Raw genomic sequence first — 24126 nt, forward strand, 5'->3', positions numbered from 1 at the left:
TTGGTGGAACAAAGAAATCCGGGAGGCGATCGAGAAGCGACGTGAGGCATCACGGGAGCACAGACAGGCAAAAAAGGAGAAGCGGCCACAGGACGAAGTCAACCAAAATATGGGAAATATATTTAGAGCAATAATATATTGTGCAGAAATTAGTCGAGGCAAAAATTAAAGGGGAAAGTGAACGCTGGATGACAGAGATTCGCGAAAAGAAGAAGGCCGCGCCTACGATATTTTCGAGCCACCTGAAAGCGTTGGGTAGGAAGTCTGTCACAATGCAACAACATATGGTAGATGAAGGAGGAAATCAATTGGAAGGGTATGAAGCGCTAGGTTACATCTGAAAGATAACAGCCAATTCGTTTAAAAAGGTCGCCCAGAGGATTCCCCCGGTGAGTAAAAGTAGGCAAAGGAGTGCAAGCGACGAAGATGTAGTACTAGAGAATTTCAATTGGAAGAAGGCCGAAGGAAAAATTCCTAAGCGCACTACTCCGGGCTTAGATGGGGTTCCCGTCAGCCTCATTAACGAACTCGGACATAACACTAAAGAAGCACTGCTGAAAGCCGTAGAAAAGTGCTTACAGGAGAGGGAAATACCAGACAGTTGGAGAAAAGGTAGAATGAACTTAATCTATCAAGGCAGGGGAGAAAAGGATAACATTCGCTCGTATAGACCGCTAACCATTACATCGGTGCTATACAGGTTGGCGATGCAGGCAGTAAAATTAAAAATAGAAGCGTGGGTAGAACAAAATGATATTTTGGGAGAACTTCAGAATGGATTTCCAATCGACAGGCCGTTGGAAGATAATCTGTTTGTTCTTACCCAGTGTATAGAAATATCGAAAATAGAAAACAGGCCCTTATAAGTAGCTTATCTAGATATCACCGGGGCGTATGATAACGTTAATTCAGGAAATTTTGTGGGATATATGGAAAGAAGTGGGCATAGGGGTCGACTGTATACAGCTTTTGAGGGAAATATACCGAGAAAATACAGTTTGTACAGAATGGGAAGGAATAAGTAGCAAGGACAGCGTTGAAATTAACAAGGGGCTGAGACAGGGATGTCCTTTGTCCCCGCTGTTATTCATGCTGTACATGGTGAGGATGGAAAAAGCGCTACAAGGTAGCAACATTGAATTTAATTTGTCACACAAACAGGTCGGCACGATGGTGGAGCAGAAGCTTCCAGGTCTATTTTATGCTGATATTGTCTTATTTGCGGACAGTCAAGATGATATACAGCGACTGGCAGATATATGCGGAAGGGAATCTGAGGCTCTAGGACTAGGATTTAGTGCAACAAAATGTGGATTGATGGTATTCAATGATCACGAAGACCATGCGGTCTTCATACAGGGCCAAAAAGTACCGAGGGCAAGCGAGTACAAGTACCTCGGAGTATGGGTAAATGAGGGGGATAGATATATGGAGGTACAAGAGGAAGTATCGGTAGCAAAGGGAAAGAGGAATGCTGCAATTATGAAGCACAGAGCTTTATGTGGATACAATAGGTACGAGGTGCTTCGAGGGCTGTGGAAGGGTGTGATGGTCCCGGGGCTTACATTTGGGAACTCAGTGGCGTGCAAGAAGTCAGAGGTACAATGAGGAATGGATGTAAATCAAAGAACGGCGGGCCGCCTCGCGTTGGGCGCTCACGGGAAGACGACAAATGAGGCTGGAAAGGGTGATATGGGATGGACAGGCTTTGAAGTGAGGGAAGCTCAGAGCAAAATGAGATTCGAAGAGAGGCTGAGGAAAATGAAGAAGAGTAGATGGGCAAAGAAGGTTTTCAGGTATTTGTATAGAAAAAGCGTTGACACGCAGTGGAGAAAAAAACTAGGAGGCTCACGAGTAAATATACGGCTAGCAGTGCGGGCTACATGGCAACAAGGAGCATTAAGCGGAAGGTCAGAGAGGCGGAGAGGACTTATTGGATGACAGCGATGGAAAAGAAGCCGGCTCTGAGTAACTACCGAAAGGGGAAAAACGAAATAAGGAGGGAAATGTTTGATGATAATTGAAGGGGAAGCGCCTTGCTGCTTGAAGCAAGGTCGGGCTGCCTTAGAACGCGTAGTTATAAAGCGAGATTCAGTAACGAAGAAGAACAATGTACATGCTGCGAGGGAACTAAGGAAACGATGGAACATGTACTGATTGAATGTGGCGATATTCACCCAGTTATACGTGTGGGCACGAGTCTACATGAAGCCTTGGCTTTTAGGGATAACAATGGAAAGCTGAACACGTCCGCGATAGAAATAAGTAAGAGACGGTTAGAGTATTGGTGGCAGAAAAGTAGAGATAAAGTAGAAAAATAAATAATGGGGAAAAATAGGGTCATTCCGCTTTAAGAGGCAGAGAAATGGACCGTGAATTTATATTTTTTTGGTATAATAACTTAGATTTAATCAATGTAGATAAAGTATTAGGCCATCATGAAACAAGGAAGGTTTTTTTTTTCTTCTTTTTTTTCTTCTAGCCTGGTGGCATGTCACCGCCCCGTTATAAAGGGGACGCTCATACCATCCATCCTGGATATGATTTCTTGTCTGCTTTGATATGCAGTGTTTTCTTTTTTTATCACGAAGTTGGGACGGTTCTTGCTTTCAACTGCCTCTGCCTGTTTCCTCATATTGTACAATCTTTAGCTGCTTGGGAACAAAATTGAAGCTTAATGAAATATGATCGCTGCAGTCCTCTCGTGCGTTTAGGTTCCCAGAAGCGCTCTGTGGTCTGCGTTTTTTAACATTCACACTCTACACTTAATTATTCGGGAACAACTCGCTAGTTCCATTGAAAACGCGCTAGCTTCGCGCCGGGGCCGCCAGGGGCGCTGGCTGTTATGTGTCTGGCTGTTATTTGGTTTAACTTCTCAGGGTTATGCTACAGGACGGACGTGTTTTTCGTGGGCTCCGGAATGACAGCGTCAGATAAATTTTTTTAGCATGATTCGAGCTTGTTTTTTTAGTTATATGAGTACATAAGCCACTAGATTGAAGCTTAATAGGGCTTACAACTTTGTACTGTATCCTGTGTGTCAGTCGCCTGGGTTTCTTTATTATTTGTTTGTTCGGCCACCACGTGGCTGAAAGCTACACATGTGCTTTGAAGTGTAGCATACTTGCGGAGTTTTGTGATACCATTTGGCTTTAAGTGTATCTAGTCCGCCGTGTGAACAATCTAGCCATTGTCAAAAAGACCGTAAAGTGTTCAGGGTGCGGAATGGGATGGAAAATAGAGGTTTATACGGATGAGAAGACAGAGGGAGCTGACGCCAAGTGTAAGCAATGCGAGTTAGAGGCAAAAATGGAAATAATGATGGCTGCCCAGAATGAGCTCATGGTAAGAATCGCCGAGCTGGAGAATGCCTTGGCGACAGAGCGGGAAAAAACGATGGCTATGGGTGAAAGGCTTAAGTCAGCCGAGGAGGGGTTAGCAAAGGTAGTCATGGGGAGCAAGGAAGCAAGCGACAGCGGGAACAGCGAGGCATCGAGCCCCAGAGTGGTAGACGCGAAGGGGTAAACAGGTTTGGAAAAGACAGGTGCAAGGCTCACAGGACCCAGCTTCCGCGAAGTAGTTTTGGGAAGGGGAGGGGACAAAACAGCAGCAGTGGCACGCGCTAGTAACCGAGGCAGTGGCCAGGTGCGGAACAGTCCAGCAGAAAAGTCGGAGCACGTGATAATCGCCGGGGACTCGAATTTAGTTAGATGCGCAGAAGCAGTCAAGGAAAGGGTGACAGGCGACAAACGAGTTTTAATAGGGAAGTTCCCAGGACATAGGCTGGCATCAGTGTGGAGACAAGCTAGCGCAAAACTCGCAACTAAGGCTAATGGACGTAACCTCGTGATAATCGCGGGAGGTCTAAACGACGTCTTGAATGAAGAATCAGCCGAACTAGCCACCACATTGGCGAAAGGGGTCGATGACATGCGCGCCATTTCCCCTCAGGTGCAGATGGTGGTATGCACAATACCGGAGGTACCGGTTCGTGATGGCAACCTGCAAAGAGCGGTTGTCGACGCAAACAAAGAGATATGGCAGATGAGTCGAGAGAAAGGCATCAAGGTAGTGGACATAAACAGAGAGGTGCACAGCTGGGGTGGTTTTCGAAAAGACGGAATACACTTCGATAGGAGGCTTGGTCATGAGGTGGGTTGGCGACTTGCAGGACGCGCAGTAGCTTTTTTGGGGGGCACGCGGGCCTTTCGGTGCCCAGGGTAGCTTGTAATGAGGAAAACAACCAGGGGGACTCTTTGACAGGCAGTAAGCGAAAAACCAGAGAAAAGGTAAAAGAAGGGAGAAGGCGCGTGTTGCAATTAGTTACATTACCATGCAGGGTGGCAGAAAAAAGGCAAAATGGTTAGAGATTGAGGAGCAGTTAAACAAAGAAGAGATAGGTGTTTATGCGGTTACAGAAACACACCTTAGAGACTTGGAAGAGCCACCACATATTGACAATTATATTTGGGAAGGATGTAAAAGGATCACATCAGAAAGGAGAGGTGGGGGTGTTGGAATGCTAATTCATAGCAGAACAAAATGGGATAGAGTGAAACAAACGTGTTCAGAGCACATATGGGTTTCGGGCACAGTAGGTGGAAAGAAAACGTGGCTAGGTGTAGCTTACTTGTGGACGAGGAATAACTGCAGAGAAAAGAATCTGGAGATAGTGAAATACATAAGCACCGATATTAAAGAATTTGGTCATGATGCCGAAATAATCCTTCTAGGTGACATGAACGCTCACATTCATGACCTTGACGGATATTCAGACACGAATGGCAAGTTATTGCTAGATCTCTGCGAGCAACATAGTCTTGAGATAGCTAACGTTGGGCCTAAGTGTGAGGGGCAGATCACATGGGAAGTCGGAAACAGGCAATCGAGCATTGATTATTGTCTCTTGACAGAAGGAATATATGACAAACTTAGAGAGATGAGAATAGACGAGGAAGGCATTAACAGCTTAGGTAGTGATCATAAACGCATATTATTACAAATGGGATATAAAACTGAAAATAAGAACATAGAATCAAAGTTTGGCAGCTTGTATCTAAATGACTAACAAATAACAAATATAGCCGCAAGAGTCGAGGAAAAAGTAGACAAACTACCAGGCAAAGACTGGAAGTATAGTGAGCTGCTACATTTAATAACGAAAAAATGGAAAAAGAGAAGAAAACTATTTGTTGGAAAGTAAAGAGAAAGCCAAAAAGTTGGTGGAACAAAGAAATCCGGGAGGCGATCGAGAAGCGACGTGAGGCATCACGGGAGCACAGACAGGCAAAAAAGGAGAAGCGGCCACAGGACGAAGTCAACCAAATATGGGAAATATATTCAGAGCAATAATATATTGTGCAGAAATTAGTCGAGGCAAAAATTAAAGGTGAAAGTGAACGCTGGATGACAGAGATTCGCGAAAAGAAGAAGGCCGCGCCTAGGATATTTTCGAGCCACCTGAAAGCGTTGGGTAGGAAGTCTGTCACAATGCAACAACATATGGTAGATGAAGGAGGAAATCAATTGGAAGGGTATGAAGCGCTAGGTTACATCCGAAAGATAACAGCCAATTCGTTTAAAAAGGTCGCCCAGAGGATTCCCCCGGTGAGTAAAAGTAGGCAAAGGAGTGCAAGCGACGAAGATGTAGTACTAGAGAATTTCAATTGGAAGAAGGCCGAAGGAAAAATTCCTAAGCGCACTACTCCGGGCTTAGATGGGGTTCCCGTCAGCCTCATTAACGAACTCGGACATAACACTAAAGAAGCACTGCTGAAAGCCGTAGAAAAGTGCTTACAGGAGAGGGAAATACCAGACAGTTGGAGAAAAGGTAGAATGAACTTAATCTATCAAGGCAGGGGAGAAAAGGATAACATTCGCTCGTATAGACCGCTAACCATTACATCGGTGCTATACAGGTTGGCGATGCAAGCAGTAAAATTAAAAATAGAAGCGTGGGTAGAACAAAATGATATTTTGGGAGAACTTCAGAATGGATTTCGAATCGACAGGCGGTTGGAAGATAATCTGTTTGTTCTTACCCAGTGTATAGAAATATCGAAAATAGAAAACAGGCCCTTATAAGTAGCTTATCTAGATATCACCGGGGCGTATGATAACGTTAATTCAGGAAATTTTGTGGGATATATTGAAAGAAGTGGGCATAGGGGACGACTGTATACAGCTTTTGAGGGAAATATACCGAGAAAATAGAGTTTGTACAGAATGGGAAGGAATAAGTAGCAAGGACAGCGTTGAAATTAACAAGGGGCTGAGACAGGGATGTCCTTTGTCCCCGCTGTTATTCATGCTGTACATGGTGAGGATGGAAAAAGCGCTACAAGGTAGCAACATTGAATTTAATTTGTCACACAAACAGGTCGGCACGATGGTGGAGCAGAAGCTTCCAGGTCTATTTTATGCTGATATTGTCTTATTTGCGGACAGTCAAGATGATATACAGCGACTGGCAGATATATGCGGAAGGGAATCTGAGGCTCTAGGACTAGGATTTAGTGCAACAAAATGTGGATTGATGGTATTCAATGATCACGAAGACCATGCGGTCTTCATACAGGGCCAAAAAGTACCGAGGGTAAGCGAGTACAAATACCTCGGAGTATGGGTAAATGAGGGGGATAGATATATGGAGGTACAAGAAGAAGTATCGGTAGCAAAGGGAAAGAGGAATGCTGCAATTATGAAGCACAGAGCTTTATGTGGATACAATAGGTACGAGGTGCTTCGAGGGCTGTGGAAGGGTGTGATGGTCCCGGGGCTTACATTTGGGAACTCAGTGGTGTGCAAGAAGTCAGAGGTACAATGAGGAATGGATGTAAATCAAAGAACGGCGGGCCGCCTCGCGTTGGGCGCTCACGGGAAGACGACAAATGAGGCTGTAAAGGGTGATATGGGATGGACAGGCTTTGAAGTGAGGGAAGCTCAGAGCAAAATGAGATTCGAAGAGAGGCTGAGGAAAATGAAGAAGAGTAGATGGGCAAAGAAGGTTTTCAGGTATTTGTATAGAAAAAGCGTTGACACGCAGTGGAGAAAAAAAACTAGGAGGCTCACGAGTAAATATACGGCTAGCAGTGCGGGCTACATGGCAACAAGGAGCATTAAGCGGAAGGTCAGAGAGGCGGAGAGGACTTATTGGATGACAGCGATGGAAAAGAAGCCGGCTCTGAGTAACTACCGAAAGGGGAAAAACGAAATAAGGAGGGAAATGTTTGATGATAATTGAAGGGGAAGCGCCTTGCTGCTTGAAGCAAGGTCGGGCTGCCTTAGAACGCGTAGTTATAAAGCGAGATTCAGTAACGAAGAAGAACAATGTACATGCTGCGAGAGAACTAAGGAAACGATGGAACATGTACTGATTGAATGTGGCGATATTCACCCAGTTATACGTGTGGGCACGAGTCTACATGAAGCCTTGGCTTTTAGGGATAACAATGGAAAGCTGAACACGTCCGCGATAGAAATAAGTAAGAGACGGTTAGAGTATTGGTGGCAGAAAAGTAGAGATAAAGTACAAAAATAAATAATGGGGAAAAATAAGGTCATTCCGCTTTAAGAGGCAGAGAAATGGACCGTGAATTTATATTTTTTTGGTATAATAACTTAGATTTAATCAATGTAGATAAAGTATTAGGCCATCATGAAACAAGGAAGGTTTTTTTTTCTTCTTTTTTTTTCTTCTAGCCTGGTGGCATGTCACCGCCCCGTTATAAAGGGGACGCTCATACCATCCATCCTGGATACGATTTCTTGTCTGCTTTGATATGCAGTGTTTTCTTTTTTTATCACGAAGTTGGGACGGTTCTTGCTTTCAACTGCCTCTGCCTGTTTCCTCATATCCAGAAGCTCTGTCAAGCTGTCTATTAGAGCTTTTTCTGCAGCTCCCTTGTCACTGTATTTTATTTAGGAAGAAATAAATTTATTATTATTATTATTATTATTATTATTATTATTATTATATTATTATTATTATTATTATTATTATTATTATTATTATTATTATTATTATTAACATTATAAGTAGCCTGTTTGAGGCCAGTGTGTTGCTGTGCAATCTCGCACGGGTGACGTCAAGAAAGAGATCACGTCAGTCCGCAATTATAGTATTATCGAGGGCTTCCACAGTATTTAACGTACAAACGGAGGAAAAATGGCGTCCCCGCGAGTGCGAGCGTCTTATTTACTTCCCCTTCCTCCTCGTCTCTGTTTTGCCTTTCGCGGGATTTCACCACGCTGCATGTTTCCGGCGCGTCTTTTCGACCAGTGTCGTAGCCGTCAACGCCACCGATTTCGGTGCGCTCGAGAAGGCAGGCTTCGAGGAAATACGACCTGCGGCCGAATCGTCCATAGATGATGGCTATAGATCCTTTAATCCTTGACATCACCCAAAGACGACGGGCCCCCTGTAACCATTGGGCGAAAGTGCGAATTCTCACGAGGACGCACATGCGCACATGTGATCTCTGGCGCGTCTGATATATCTTCGGTCAAGGTCAAACCCACACAATGCCTCTCAAACAATGCGATATCTCTTTTAAAGCACGCATAAAAACTGTCGATTAATCGATTAAAACGTCGCACAGAAAGCAATTAATCGATGAAAGGCAAAATCGACAAACGATTACCGATTACTCGATTAAAATTTTTAATCGACCATCCCTAGAACCCCCGTGCCCCAGTGCACGAGGGGAGATCCGATCGCGGAGTCCCCCCCCCCCCCCGGCTAGCGAACGGAGAACTCCCAGCTCTCAAAGATTGCCAAAATCCCTCACTGATGGGGGAAAAGGCATCGTCTGCTACCGTTTCCATGAGCGTGGCCACACCGCGCGAACATGCGACGCCCCCCTACCAGCGCAAGGGCCTGCTCGCACGTCGGGAAATGGGGTGAGCCGTCGGTGAGCGCCATCTTCGCCGGCGTTGACAGCAGTACGAGAGCATGGGGGTGTAACCAACCTCTGGCACCGATGGCGTGTCGTGCTGGACATGACTTTCCAGCCACGCCGGCGCCGTTCGTCGCCCTTACGATCGATCGGTCGAGAGTGTGCGGCGTTGCTGGATAGCGGGGCTTCGATCTCGTCGTTCGGCGGAGAAATTATGGCTCATTGCGCGAGCGCGCTGTCGGCATTCGAGCTTGCGACACTTCCTTCCATCTCGCCAGCGGTACCGCCACCTCGTGCGGCGCTGCGCGATTGGTTGTGCGCTGGGAGAATCGCGCGCGCCAACAGCGCTTCGCGCGTCTCCCTGGTCTTTTCATGCCCGTGATTCTTGGTCGCGACTTTCTCCCGCGCACGGGTATCGTGATAGACGTCGCGAGCGGCGGCTACAGGGACGGCCCTTCCGGCGCCCTACGGCAATTCGCTACGCCTCCTGTGGTCTCGGCTGCCCGTAAGTCGCCGGGCGCCACGAGGAAGCAGGAAGAGAGGAGACAAAGCGTAGCCCCCTCGGCCCGTGCTCCTGACTCCGAGGCCAAGACTTTGGCCGGCGCGCCGGAAAACGGTCCGTGCATACGCTTTCTCTTGACCATTGCGCTACCGTGGTGAATGAGGTCCCGGCTACGCCGGTGACCACCCGGTAAGCAGCAGCTCGGATCACTCGCTGCTGCCTGCTGCCGTGGCCGGACAGCTTGTCGAAACATGAGAAAGCACGCCTGTCGTCGCTTGTGACTCGTTTCAGCGATATGTTCACTGAACGACCGGGTTGCACCTCTTTTGTGAGTCACCGGATTGACACATGCGATGCGAAACAGTGAAAATGCAATCCTCGCCCCGTCAGAGTGGCCAAGAGAAAAGCAGTTGACCAGGCATTGGATGAGTTGATTGAGACCTGAGTTGTCCAACGCTCAAACAGTCCTTGGGGTTCACCGGTGGTAATGATGCCCAAACCAGACGGCTCCTATCGGGTCTGTGTGGACTACCGCCGGCTGAACGAGGACACGAGGAAGAATGCTTATCCTATGCGTAACGTTTACTCGATTGTGGCTGTTCTGGGCGGTGCCTGCTACTTCAGCACCTTGGATGCCGAAGGTTCAGATGGAGCCGGCTGACGCGGAGAAAACTGCGTTCACCTCTCACAGAGGTCTGTACGAGTTTACCCGCATGCCGTTTGGCTGTTCTGGAGCTGCAGCTACGTTCCAGAGACTGACTGACCACATTCTCACGGACGCTAAATGGCAATTCGCCATGGCGTACCTCGATGACATCGCCATCTTATCTCGAACGTTTTAGGAACACCTCCACAACTTGGAGGATATCCTTTAAAGGTTGCGTGCCGCTGGGTTGACATTGAACCCGAAGAAAGCTCAAAGAGATGAGAGTCCCGTTTCCCTATTGGGCTTTCCCATCGAGAGCGGTCGCGTTCTGCCGTGTGAGGAGAGGGTACCAGCCATTGCGGAGTACCCGACGCCGGCGACCATTGAAGGCCTGAGGCGCTTTTTGGGCATGGTGAACTACTACCGACAGTTCATCCCAAACTACGCGGACCTCCAAGCACCCTTGACCGCACTGTTGAAAATGTAGGCACGATGAAGCTGGGTGCCGGAGCAAGAGCGAACCTTCAAGGCTCTCTGTGAAGCTCTGCTGGCCACAACCGATCTGAGGCTGCCCGAACTCAACGGGGAGTTCGTTGTCCAAGCGCACACGGGCGACCTGGGTCTCGGGGCGGTACTGCTTCAGGAGCACGACGGCGTCCTCCGGCCAGTCGCTTTGCGAGCCGGTCACTTAACGCCGCCGAGCGCAACTACAGCGTGACTGAAAGCGAATGTCTCGCTATAGTCATTGCTCTCCGGAAGTTCGACCGCTACGTCGACGGTGTGCCATTCGTGGCGGAAACGGACCACGCGGCAGTCACCTGGCTTAAGCGCTTGCGCGAGCCCTCGGGCCACCTCGCGCGGTAGGCGTTGACCTTGCAGCGGTAAAACGTGTACCGCTGCAAGGTCAACGCCCACCGCGCGAGGTGGCCCGAGGGCTCGCGCAAGCGCTTAAGCCAGGTGACTGCCGCGTGGTCCGTTTCCGCCACGAATGGCACACCGTCGACGTTGTGCGCTGCCGGAAAGCGAGGTCGAACGCCGTGGCCGACGCCTTGTCACGTGCCCCCGTTTTGGCGTCTGACATGTGGGAAATCTCCTTTGCAGCCTTTACTAGCGCACTGCGCGATACCGTCCCAACATGGCGTACGTAAGAACAGTCCAAACTGCCCCAGCCTCAGTCCCACTACTCTTCTTCCTCGTATTTCAGTCCGTGCCGCACAATTTTCTACATGACACTTGTGTCCGCCACTCCCGAGAGCAGTCGCACCAAGTAGACTCCGGGGCCTCTGTCTCCAATGGGTCGAAAGGCGCGAACCCCGGCGGCAAAGTGACTTTCGAGTCGACCGCCTCGGGTGAGGACGCATACTTGGTAGATCTTGCCCTATCGGAAAAAACAGCGTTTCCAGTGTCTCCCAGTGCCTTTTAGCGCACTAGGTGGCACTGGAAACGCTGTACAGTGTGTCCCAGCGTACTACAGCGCGCTGGGAGGCACTGGGACAGACAGTACAGCGTGGCCAGTGCCGCCCAGTGCGCTGAAAGACGCTGGGAATACTGTACCCATTGGTCCACTGTCTTACAGCGCACTGGCAAACACTGGCCACGCTGTACAGTGTCTGCCCGCGCACTGGGAGCACTGGCAGCACATTAGAAAAAACCTGGGCGCGCTGGGTGGAATTCGTATAAAATTTGTATTGGGTCGCGAGAAGTCGAAAGACAAACTTGTCAAATATTTTCAAAATATTATTCTATTCTGTGTCCTACACATATCCAGCTTTAGCTTTAGTTAAGCGAGGGACGTACGTATACGCTAAAGCAATCATCTGTCGAACGCGCGCCCTTTATCTGAAGTGTGTGATCGAGTGTCGTGAATGTAGTTCATATAACTGCATCGAAAGAACTTATCATTCGCAACACAATATGACATTAGTATTAGTCTGATAATAACATCGACCTACTCTACCAGTCAGTCTTTCTGTATGGGCTCATACCGCTGAACGCCCCACCATGGCCGCACGTCACTGGCAACAGTGAGCCAATGTAACGCTCAATCTCGGCGTTTTTATCTTCTGATTTGTGTAATCGAAGGTGCAAACATGTCATCGCTTCAGTCAGGTATGATCGAAACTACATTTGAACGGTTATTAGATTCTTCGTAATTGAATATCCACGTTCTTCACAGCGATCGTGGCGCACAGAGTACAGCTCTAAGCCTAACGGTTGGTTCGGCTAGGGTGAACAACTGCGGCTGTATATTACGCGGAACACAAACAAAGAGGACGGAAAATATGTTTAAACGGGTGACGAAAACTAAAGTGTTCAACGTGCAGTTCAGATAAATGTTGTTTTCTACATAGGTATGACTAACTGGTTAGCGAGTCAGTGCGATTTCCGCAACACATCTGCGGTTACGCTAATATTTTTTGCTGCAAAACGTGCCAGATAGGCGTTCTCTGAAAAAGCGCGCCGATATCTTTGTATGTAACCACATACTGTGTGGCAAAAATTTTTTTATCAGAACCACGTGTTTTTTTGTTTTTTTGTTTATTGTTGTTGTTTTTTTCTGTTGATTTTTTTGTTGTGCCTTTATTTGTGCGGTTTCCTCGGTCATCATCGTATCTACTGCTGTGAGGGCGCATGCGCGGGTTCACATACATAAGCCGGGTCTTTCGACAATAAATCACCAGTTGCAGTACAGCGCCTGTGTTTGCGTCTTTTTTTGTGTCCGTGTTCGTTGCCTTTGCGCTGCCTTTTCGAGAATCGAGGCGTTTTGAGCCTAGGCAGCACATAACAAACCAATGAACTGCCTTCTGTTAGGTTCTCCCGAAGACGAAGAGACTGAAATGTGTTTCTAAACGAGAAAAATGAAAATACTCGCTACCGGAAGTATTTATAACATGAAGAAATAATAAATTGATTATCGTGTTCCAGGTGTGGCGTAGTGGTAACGTGTCAGACTCAGAATGCATTGTGCGTCGAGATGGGGGGTTCGACTCCCGCTCGCTCTTTTTCTTTTTTGGGGTGTCTTTCTTTTCTTGTCGCAGTGCTCGTGCTGCAGTCCTAATTACGATCTGGGCATGACCACAGTCTTTAAAAACAATTTAAAAGCCCGTCATCCTAAAGAGACAGGGCGTGCAAACACGGACACAAGAAAGAAGTCAGGACACCTGACTTCCTTGGTGTCAGGACACCTGACTTCGTGGTGTCCTCACTTCTTTCTTGTGTCCGTGTTTGCACGCCTTGTCTTTTTAGAATGAATACTTACCAACTACCTCAGCTCTCTGTTATCCTTAAAAGCCCGTAACGGGTGCCCCAGTGTGCAGCGCGCCAGCGTCCAGCGTGCCTCGTGCAGCGTGCCAGCGTCCCAGCACCCAGCGCCACATTGGTCGTATAGACCTTATGCAAAATTGCTGCCATCTAGCGGCCGCCGTGCGCATTTCAGCCATGTTCAAGGCTAAGCGCGCTCCGCATGTGCACACACGGAGCGTGCGAATCAACGTGTGGAGGCTGATAGGAGCGGCAATGCCACCATATTTTCTTGTGCCGTGTTGCTCAGACTGAGGAAATTGCGATGCTGAAAAAAAGGTTTGGAGAAAACTAACCTTCATGTCATTAGATTTCCTCACAGCCTACGAGAATCAGCAGATCGTTTCGTTGCTGCGGCTACTGCTTACGACTAACGCCGTGTTTACGCTCGCCGTTCTTAATATATGCGGTATGTGACACCATCGGCACTCATCAGAGAACACTCTTTCATGTCATGCCAGAACGCGACAGTTTTCGTGCCGTGTGCTTACAGGCACAGACAAACCCGCTTCGTGTACGAGCTTCAAAGCTGCATCGCGGCTATACTCGCGCATGCCTGCGCTGCTGTTGACATTACCTAGTTTATTGCATTGCGATAACAATTACATGTTACACAAGTAGCTCGTGCGCGTCATTGATTCTCAGCGTACGGACCGATAGTGCTGCAGCGTGTTGTTTGTAGTTTGTTTTCGATTGTGGAGTTTAACCAGGTAGCGCTTGGTGGGATGCTTTGCGCGCGTATTGCTTCACTATGCGTATTTTTCAAGCATTTCATGTGGTATCACTGCCAGATTCAGACGGGTGGCGCGGATGTCCTGACCGCCCCCCACCCCTTACTTCTTTTTGTTTAATTTATACCCCCAGAAGAGCACATCAATTGCTCCCAAAAGCTGATCACCCTTCGGAAAAGTCCTGTATCCACCCCTGTGTGCTAGGAAATTTTAAGAGGTGCTTCAAGTGCGTGGCACTTTTCTTATAAAACTAAAAAAAATGCTATTCCGGGAAATGTGCTGTATTCGACCGTGGGCGCGCTACCACTGGTGGTTTCGCAGGCATACAGTCGGCGACGCAAAACTGCCTTGCCGCTACGGGTTGACATTTTAAGGCACCAGTAGGCCCCGAAATCGACGATGTGCACGTGATTTTGGCGTATCGTGTTATATTGACGGTTTCGCTGTTTACTAACACAGGCCCTGGACCGCTTCCGGTTTCGTGAGCTGGCGTTGGCTAGCAGAATTGGCGGGGAACAAAAGCCTTGGCGAGTAGCCCGTAGAGTTTGAACACTTTTCTCCCTGTGTCTAGCAAAATATTTGAATTAAATATTCATCTAAGCTACACACAACACTAAAAGTGTTAGTGTTTAACTATAAGCGCCTTTCTTTTATGTGAAAGTTGAAAAAGAGTATTCCCCTACTCTGACAAAACCTAAAACAACGCTTTACGCTTCGGTGTTGCAGAATAACAATTGAGGTGACCGGAAGTTTCTTGGGGTACACCACGTGCTCCTGCTATCGCAATCTTGAAACCGTCTATAGGAACACATGTCGGAAGGATATTCAATAAAACACCAGCTGATCGGCATCTACTGCTTGGAGACACAACACTTTTCATGTTCACTTTTCACGTGCGTGAGATGCGCAAATATCTTACATTTTAATCGTGCGGTAATTTTATACATAACATATGTCGGTGGCTAAAGCTGCGAAATATTTTTTTATTTAAAAAATAAAAACGAGGACAACGCCTTTAGTTTAAAATTAGATGCACAATACATCAGCTCGACATAGGCTGTCTCTTAAGAAATACGTTTTAAATTGGGTCTACAGAACTTTCTTTCCGTCATCGCTGTGCCTATCCGTGTCGCACGTTAACGCTTTTTCCCATCCATCCTGTACTACACGCATGTTATTCAGATAGCTAACAACGCTTTGCTCGCTACATTGAAAACAGAAAAAGCAAACTTGTAATCTAGCACAAAGTTTCATTCTCGACGACAGCAGGCCAACATGCGACTCGCGGTGTCAAACTCGTATTTTCTTCTCGCTATAAGGAATTTACACGTAATAACCGTCAACGTAATAACTACGAAATGCCGGTAACGTGTACAGGCCCTTACGCACTCGTCTGACGTTTCAATGCCCCGATTGCCCACTATCAAAGCAGACACAAGCAAGAAGTTATAGCAGCGACAGCAATACGATTCGGCCACAAGCCTCCAACATGGCGCCGAATGGGTAGCTTCGTCAAACCTCCGACAGATGGCAGCAATTTTGCATAAGGTCTATAATCACGTATGGCACTGGGTTTTCCAATAGGGTGTCACGTCCGCCGGTATCGTCTGCAGCAGAGAGGACCTACTTAAGGCACAGCAAGACGATCCTTTTTGTCAGCAAATTGTTGACGGGCTAAAAGACCTGAGCTCCCAAGAGGAGCGTGACGGTCAAACAGCCGGGCGCAAACGGGCAGCTGGTATTGCTGTCGGCGCCGACTGCCGTAAGCAGACTTGTATTGCTGCGGGCACGTTGGACTCGTATCTGCTTGATACTGATGGCGCTCTCCTGTGCTATGTCCCATCTGAAGAAGCACCCCAGGAGTCTATCAAGGTGGCTATACGCCGCAGTCTAAAGAAAGCCACCCACCTTCGACTATTTCAACGACTTGCGGTTTGCCGGACATGCAGTATCCTTAAGACGGATAATGCGTCCAATTTCACGGCTAGGTGTTCGTGCATGCGTGCGCTGCCTTTGGCGTTAAGCACCGCAAAACAACCACGTATCACCCACAGGCCAACCCGACTGAGCGGATCAATCGAAACCTCAAGCCCTTTCTGACACCCTTTGCGCAGCAACACAGCGATTGGGATGCCTGTCTTAACGAGATAGGCTTCTCCTTGCCGGCCACGGTGAACCGTTCAAACGGGTACACGCCCGCTTTCGTCAATTTTGGGAAAGAGCTGCCCGACGCCATGGACTATGTCCTGCGGGGCGGTAGCGGGACGTACGCCACGAAAGCCGGCCAGTCTGGCTACGGGGCGGAACTGCGTACACGGGTGGACGCAGCCCTAGACCTGGCGCGTTCCAACCTGGCGAAAGCGCGAGCTGGACAGAAGGCTCAGTACGATCGGTTGCATCGGGACGTGCACTACGATGTCCGCGATGTCGTCCTCAGGCGTAATCATGTTTTGAGTGACGCCGCTAAAGGAATCTCTGCCTCCCTGTCATCCAAGTGGTTGGGCCCATGCGGCTTCTATATATATATATATATATTGTCAAGACGTTTATTAGCAGGCACTCGGCGACGGCGACAGTCAAAAGCGGGGCCGACTCTCTGCACGAGGAGCGTGCTCTCAGAGAAGAGAACGACCCACTGGAAGGCGCTCGAGAGGACGACCCATTACTCAGTAGGAACGCTTCGCTACAATTACCCCGGCTACGAAAAGGGAGCCGCCTGGCGACCTAGCAACTTGTCACTATGAACGGGTCGCGGTAGGGCTTCAGGCGCGCCACGTTGACAATGTCGCGCCCTCGACGGCGCATGTCCGAAGATGGGTCGATGGGTTCGATCAGGTAGTTCACCGGGGATGTGCGTTCGACGACACGGTAGGGGCCTTCGTATTTGGGCAGTAGTTTGGAAGAGAGGCCAGGTGCAGTGGTAGGGACCGAGAGCCACACGAGCGCTCCAGGAAGGAACGTGGGCGCAGAACTGGTGGTGTCACCGCGAATGCTTTTCTGCCGCTCTTGGCTATGCGTAGTAAAGGTCTTGGAGAGCTCGCGACACTCCTCAGCAAGTCTGGCTGTGGCAGAAATAGGCGCACATTCAGATCGGTCCGGCTTGTAGGGAAGGATGGTGTCGATGGTGTGCGACGGGTGCCTGCCATACAATAAGAAAAATGGTGAGAAACCAGTGGTGCTCTGAGGAGCGGTATTGTAGGCGTACGTGACGAAGGGCAGAATGACATCCCAATTCGTGTGGTCGGCGGCGACGTACATCGAGAGCATGTCGCCTAGCGTGCGGTTGAAGCGTTCGGTGAGGCCATTTGTCTGCGGGTGGTAAGCAGTAGTTTTGCGGTGAACAACGTTGCACTCTTTGAGAATGGCTTCGACGACTTCCGACAAGAAGACACGGCCTCGATCACTAAGCAGCTCCTGGGGTGGACCGTGACGCAGCATGAATCGGTGCAGCAGGAAGGAGGCCACATCGCTCGCTGTAGCCGCAGGAAGGGCAGCAGTTTCAGCGTATCGCGTGAGGTGGTCTACAGCGACGATGGCCCAGCGGTTACCACCGGACGTCAGGGGAAGTGGCCCATATAAATCGATGCCAACGCGCCCAAACGGTCGGTCAGGGCAAGGTAGAGGTTGCAGACCTGCTGGTGACAGGTGCGTTGAAGTTTTGCGGCGCTGACAATCGATGCAGGAGCGAACGAACTTCTCCACGTAGCGGTACATCCCTCGCCAAAAGTAACGTTGGCGAATGCGGTGGTAGGTTTTCGATACCCCAGAGTGTGCACACTGCGGATCAGAGTGGAACGACTCGCATATGTCATGACGCAGACTGCGGGGTATTACTAGTAGCCACTGGCGGCCGTCGCTGTTGTAATTGCGCCGGTGGAGCAGGTCGTCGCGAACGGCGAAATGGTGGGCTTGACGACGCAACAAGCGAGTGGATGGTGTGGCCGATGGATCAGTCAGCAAGTCTATCAGTGAGGCAATCCATTTATCCTTGCGCTGCTCGGTAGCGATGGTGTGAATATCGATGGAAGAAACGACAAAGTGAGACGCTGAGTTGTGGGTATTGTCGTCAGGCAAGGGAGAGCGCGACAGGGCGTCGGCGTCAGCATGCTGACGTCCGTTGCGGTACAGCACGCGGATGTCGTAGTCTTGCAGGCGAAGTGCCCAACGGGCAAGACGGCCTGAGGGATCCTTCAATGACGACAACCAGCACAGTGCATGATGGTCGGTGACGACATCAAATGGGCGACCATACAAATAAGGTCGGAACTTTGTAAGTGCCCAAATGATTGCCAGGCATTCTTTCTCGGTGACGGTGTAGTTGGTCTCGGCTTTAGTAAGCGTACGACTTGCATATGCGACGACATATTCCGGGAACCCAGGTTTGCGCTGCGCAAGGACAGCACCGAGGCCAACACCGCTGGCGTCCGTGTGTACCTCTGTAGGGGCCGTAGGGTCGTAGTGGCGTAGAATGGGAGGAGACGTCAACAAACGACGGAGCTTTGCGAAAGCGTCGTCGCACTCTGACGACCACGAATTGAGGGGCCCGTTACTTCCAAGGAGCTTCGTCAGCGGTGATATGATAGTCGCGAAGTTTCGGATGAAGCGCCGAAAGTAGGAGCATAGTCCTACGAAACTGCGCAGTTCTTTGACGGACGTGGGTTTGGGGTTCAGTCAAAAGCGGGGCCGACTCTCTGCACGAGGAGCGTGCTCTCAGAGAAGAGAACGACCCACTGGAAGGCGCTCGAGAGGACGACCCATTACTCAGTAGGAACGCTTCGCTACAATATATATATATATATATATATACACAGACCAAAGTGTCGCCTCTGGTGTACAAGCTGGCTGACTACCACGGGAGGCAAGTCGGCGGGCCAGTTAACGTCTCCGACCTAAAACCTTTCGTTGCCCGCAGCAACGACTTTGGAGGCGGTCACCGAACCGCAGGAAAACCATGAGAAGGCTGGCCCCAAGTCACGCCACCGGTTTTCAACCTGCGGAAACGCACCTAAACAACCTTTCTCCCACTAACAAGTAGCTGGACTTTACTCCATACCATGATAGTGAATGAAGAATAACTGCTAAGGTGCGGCGACACACGTCTTGAAGTGGTAGAAGGCCCTCTTGGCCGAAAATACCCTCTCATGTGTCGTACAAGGTATACCCTGGCAAGCGCCCTCTTTGTTGGGCAGCACTGTCAGGCAGGCACCCTTTTTGGCAAGCCGGCTATGCCGGGGGCACTCCTGTCCTCTCCTGCATCGCCCAGTCATCTCCCTGCGCCTGGCTCTACCGTGCCACCAGCCTGTTCCTTACCAGCTCGCCTGCTGTTCCATGGTTATCCCTGCTGTGGCCTTGTCCCTGTCTTGTTCCCTACAGCCACCATGCCTAACCCACCTGGCGGTCTCGGCGGCAGGTCCGCCCACTGAAGGCCAAGGCCAGGGCGTGGTCGCCCTGGCTCCCGTTTCCTGGCTGCCTGCCGTTTCTTTCAAACCCCTGTCCCAGCGACTTTCGATGCTTAGCTGCCGCACGCAGCTTGCAGCCACACCTCGTACGTTCCCGGCTGCGAACCTCCCCATACCGGCGAACTTCAAGCGGGCTAGCTGCGCGCCCTTGTGCAGTCTTTCCCCGTTCCTCCTGGGTTGCGGATCTTCTGCCGACAGTGTGCTCTCCCTGGTGGTGGAACTTTTGTTGGAACGTTTAGTGTAACCAAGGCCGACCTATAGACTCGTATCAACGAAAGCATAATTTTCGCCTTTGTGCTGTGTGGTAACGTTCTTTGGTCATGGCCTTCGGGAAGATGACAGCACCTTTTGAACATTGCCCCGTTGGCGAGCACCCTTGCGGCTGAGCTGACCTTGCTACTTGGCCTTGGACAGCCTCTTTCACAGGCTGGCCTCGGTCTTTAGGAGGGCCGGGGGAATTTAGGAGCCGAGCGCGCCCTCCCCTTTGGCGCCAGCTAACGCGTGTGCTGGCCCCGCGCGGTTCGAGCGCCGAGAACCGCCGTTAATCGGCGACATGGCTACCGTGGCTACGCTGCCAGGCCCTTTTGCCTGGTGCGAGCTTGGGCACACGTCACAGCGCTTCGCCTGTCCTCATTGGCCGCCATTGCCAATCCCCTCTCCCGTAAGCTTGCTTCTGTCTGGCGCTGGCTTGCCGCGTGGCCGCGTGGCCGCGTCAGATGCTCTCATGCCTGCACGAGAGGTTGACGGGCTCCTCTGGAAAGGAGAACGTGAGGAGAAGCGGCAGTGGAGAACGTCGTGTCCCTTCCCGGTCGCCTCGTAGGGTAAGCTTCTCGCAAACTTATCTCCAGAATTGAAAGCGCTCAGACGACAGGGACAAGAAAGTGCCCAACACGAGTTCTTACTCACAAATGAGAACAGTATTGCTTTGAAAGAAAACATATACCCAAACCGGAACCTCGCGTATTATCCGCGCATGCGAGCCATCAGTCAAAGAAAAACACAGGAGATACGTAGACATGCGCTCCCCCTCCCAGTCTCTCCTCTCGTAGAGCAGTGTGACTTCTTTGGCAGACATGGCGAAACAGAAGCGTTAGTGTTGTGCCTTTTGTCCCTGTCGTCGTAGTGCATTTATTATATAAGTATCACTGTAACTTGGCTGAAAGAGCATTCCCAGTCCCTCCTTTCCGCCGATAAACACGGTTGTTTCGTTGTTTTCAGAGCTTCGTGTGCCTTGCGTGCCTTCTTCTCTGTGGTGTCGTCTCGTGCGGTATATATGAAATGATAAGTGTGAGATTGAGGAGGCTAGAGAATATAGTAGCCATGTATAGTACAGCAAGAGAGTGGAAATGGGATGTGAGGGTGGGGAGGAATAAAACGAGGAGGGGAGAGTGTGCCACTGAATCACAAATGAAGGCTTGCTTTTGCACCATGAACGCCGGGCAGGCTGTACGTTTTCATTTGTGAAATACATAAGAAATCAGCGCGGCATAACGCCAAAATGAAATATAGAGTAAGAAATTATAACTTCAATCATGAGCCCCAGAAATTAAATGTCGCACCTTCGCGGCATATGCCACACATTCGATCACGTAAGAGTTCCACTCTGGGCACCGAAACCCCCTTCCTCGCGAATGCTACCGCAGTAGAATGATTTAGCGGCTGGGCCCCAAAGCGGCTCGCGTACGCAAGCACTTACCTTTGTATTCTCCATGGGTGCGGCTGGGAGCACAAAGGAACGCGAGAGCGCGCGTACGCTTGGTGCTCCCGGCACTAAACTTTCCAATGACTCGATAGCATATTTGCGCTGGAATCATAGCTATGCTGCTCACTTTCACTGCAACCAATGCTGTACCTGTGGAGCCCTGGTGAGGAACCACAGCTCGAGGGAGAAGGCCTGACCCACGTTGTGCAAGCGCGGCAGCTCTAGGTAGCCATCGGTCGCGAAGTCCGGTACCGCCGCTCGGCCCTCGCACAGGCGGCCACTGCGGCCCGCAGGGCATCGGCAGGAGAAGGCGCTCCCGCGTGCAAGGCACGACGCTCCCAAGCCGCAAGGGTCGGGCTCGCAGGCACGACGCCGGGGACGCTCACACTGGCCACCCTGCAGTGGTTTTTAAGGTGAGTGCCTGCTATGGTTCATCAGTCGAAAAAATGCGACGTCCGGTGGCGTCGTGAATACGAATGGTGCCAAACTCTAGTGACGTCAAATACTGATTTAATGACGCTAAATAGTTAGGAGTCAACTCAAAGGGTATTTAAAGTGAATCAACGCACATAAAAGTGAATCGACGTGCACTTAAGTGAGTGAACTGAGTATGAATGAACGTAGATTGAAGACGACAGAATTAAGGTACATAAAAATAAATGGAGAGTAAGTCAGTGTACATTAGGTGAGTGAACAGCGATTCAACGTACGTTGTCTAAAGTGTAAATGCGCAGACATTAAAGTGAACCGACAGTGATTCAACTTGCATCAACTTGCATCTAGAGTGAAGTAACTGACAATCAAGAACGCGCCAAGTGACCTAATCAAGAGTCAATCAAGTGACTGAAATCAAGAATGAATAAAGAGAATTAAGTGTGAATCAATGCGAAGTCAAATGACACAAAGCGTGAATCAACGTGCAATAAAGGGTGCCTCGCAGACTATAGGCTTTCGCGTATGATCCTAGCGGAAGCTAAAGGAACACGGTGACCTTTCGGCGCCCGCTCAAGAAAGACATGCTGAGGTGGAAGCTGTCGCATGAGGTAAAGGCATAGACTTTGATGCAATACAAACTAGAGGGCAATCTGGCGCTGCGATCGTTCAACCACCATGGGAATCATGGGAAGTAAAGAATTGGATTCCGTTAGCTAGCGAACTGCCGACAGGCGCGCTCATCTCGTCAAGGGGGTGGTTTGTAAGTGTTGCGCTTTCACCGGGACGTCCGCGCTGAATACAGATCTTACGGACAAGGGCGTAGCCAGAAATTTTTTTTCGGGGGGGGGGGGGGGGGGTTCAACCATACTTTATGTATTTTCGTGCGTGCGTTTGTATGTGTGTGTATATATATACGCAAGCAAAATTGAAAAATTTCGGCGGGGGGTTTGAACCCCCCCCCCCCCCCCCCCCCCTTGGCTACGCCCCTGCTTACGGAGGTCACTTCGCTAGCTGCAGCTGCCGCGCTTGTGAAAGGAGCGCGCTGTTTAAACAGAAAGAATTAAAAACTGTGACAGTTGTTAGTTCGCGCTGGTCCTGTGTATGCCTGTGCGTTCGTTTCGTGTGTCCATTTTTATGTTTGTGCAGCGCGCTTTAAGTGTCGAGCTGTGACACTTGATAGTTCGCGCTCGTCCTGCGTGTGTTCTTTTGTGCGTCCTTTGCGCTTGAGCGACGCGCTGGAAATTTCGAGCTGCTTTCCGTTCTTCGCGTTACATTCCAATTTGTTGCTATCGCATTCATTGCTTCGCCGTTCCGGCCAACCTGTGACTTTTTTTGTTTATAAAACTGGCTGGAGCGCGCTCTCGGTTTGCGGCGAGTTTGTGACTTTACACGTTGTATTTGACAGTTTTAGCAAATTGTCGTTCACGCAACGTTCCGCACAGGGACCCGAGCAAATGCAGGCAGCTGCATGGATTTCATGTTTGCTCTCTGTCTTTTGACAAGCGCGTCTTGCCGGAACGCGGTCAGCTTGGCTGCCAAACGACGGCGAAGTGGACGAACCGTCACGCTCCGCTGAGTGGGTTTTACAGCGCAGCCAGAGATGCGCTGTACCGCTGCTCTTACAATCGTTCTGTGCACGGACAGACGCGCCTGACGTCGCAGCACACGATACGTTTCGTGGTTGTCGCTCGATAGAGTATCTTTAGTTCTATAAATAGATTATGCGCACTTTGGACAGCAATTATTAAATTGTACGGGTGTAACGTTCCAAAACCACGGTATGAACATGAGGAACTTCGTGGTGGAGGGCTCCGACCACCTGGGATTGTTTAGGTACACCTGAATCTAAGTACACGGGCTTTTTTGTATCCCGGCTGCCGCGGCCGGGATTCAATCCCGCGACCTTCGGACCAGTAGTCGAGCACCGTATCCACTATAGGCTGGTTCTTTGGAAACCAAAGCACGCACGTTTGTTTGTAAAAGAAAAATTCATTAATTATTTGGTAATATCAAATCTGGAACACAATTGCAGAGCAATCGCATATCCTGGAATTTGTCCAGGCTTCGCTTCAGTCACGCAAGCTTTCTGCAATAAGTTTTACGTACGGAAGAATGAAGCAAATTTTAATTGAAAGTAACTGATATCACTTAGTTTACAGGTCGTTGAACAAGCACCATGAATCCCAAGAGCGAAATCCATCGTAAGCAGATCGGAAGCCTGTACTCCCCATGCTCAAGCGCCGCTCAAGGAGTCCCGCATTGACAGTAACGCCAGATTTCCCGGTAGTTTTTAAATGCGGAGCATTTCTTAGTCGCACCTGCGGCATCGGCGGTGCCGTCCACAGCCCCATTGCGCATGCTCGGCTCGTCTCGTGCCGGCAGTCAGCCTCTCCTCTCCCTCCCTCCCTCCCTCCTCTCCCTCGAACGTGGGCGGTGTGTACTAAGCGGCAGAGC

General features: G+C 49.8%; 1 protein-coding gene across 1 annotated transcript in view; it reads right to left on the minus strand.

Moving 5' to 3' along the window:
- LOC119406743 (agrin) overlaps window positions 1-24126 on the minus strand; it is a 439130-nt gene that overhangs the window by 213404 nt on the left and 201600 nt on the right. Inside the window, exon 7 of the mRNA XM_049420197.1 lies at window positions 21388-21633. Coding sequence (XP_049276154.1) covers window positions 21388-21633 — 246 coding nt within the window. The remainder of the gene's footprint in view (window positions 1-21387; window positions 21634-24126) is intronic.

Source organism: Rhipicephalus sanguineus, chromosome 10, assembly GCF_013339695.2.
Source record: "Rhipicephalus sanguineus isolate Rsan-2018 chromosome 10, BIME_Rsan_1.4, whole genome shotgun sequence".
NCBI classification, from domain to species: domain Eukaryota; kingdom Metazoa; phylum Arthropoda; class Arachnida; order Ixodida; family Ixodidae; genus Rhipicephalus; species Rhipicephalus sanguineus.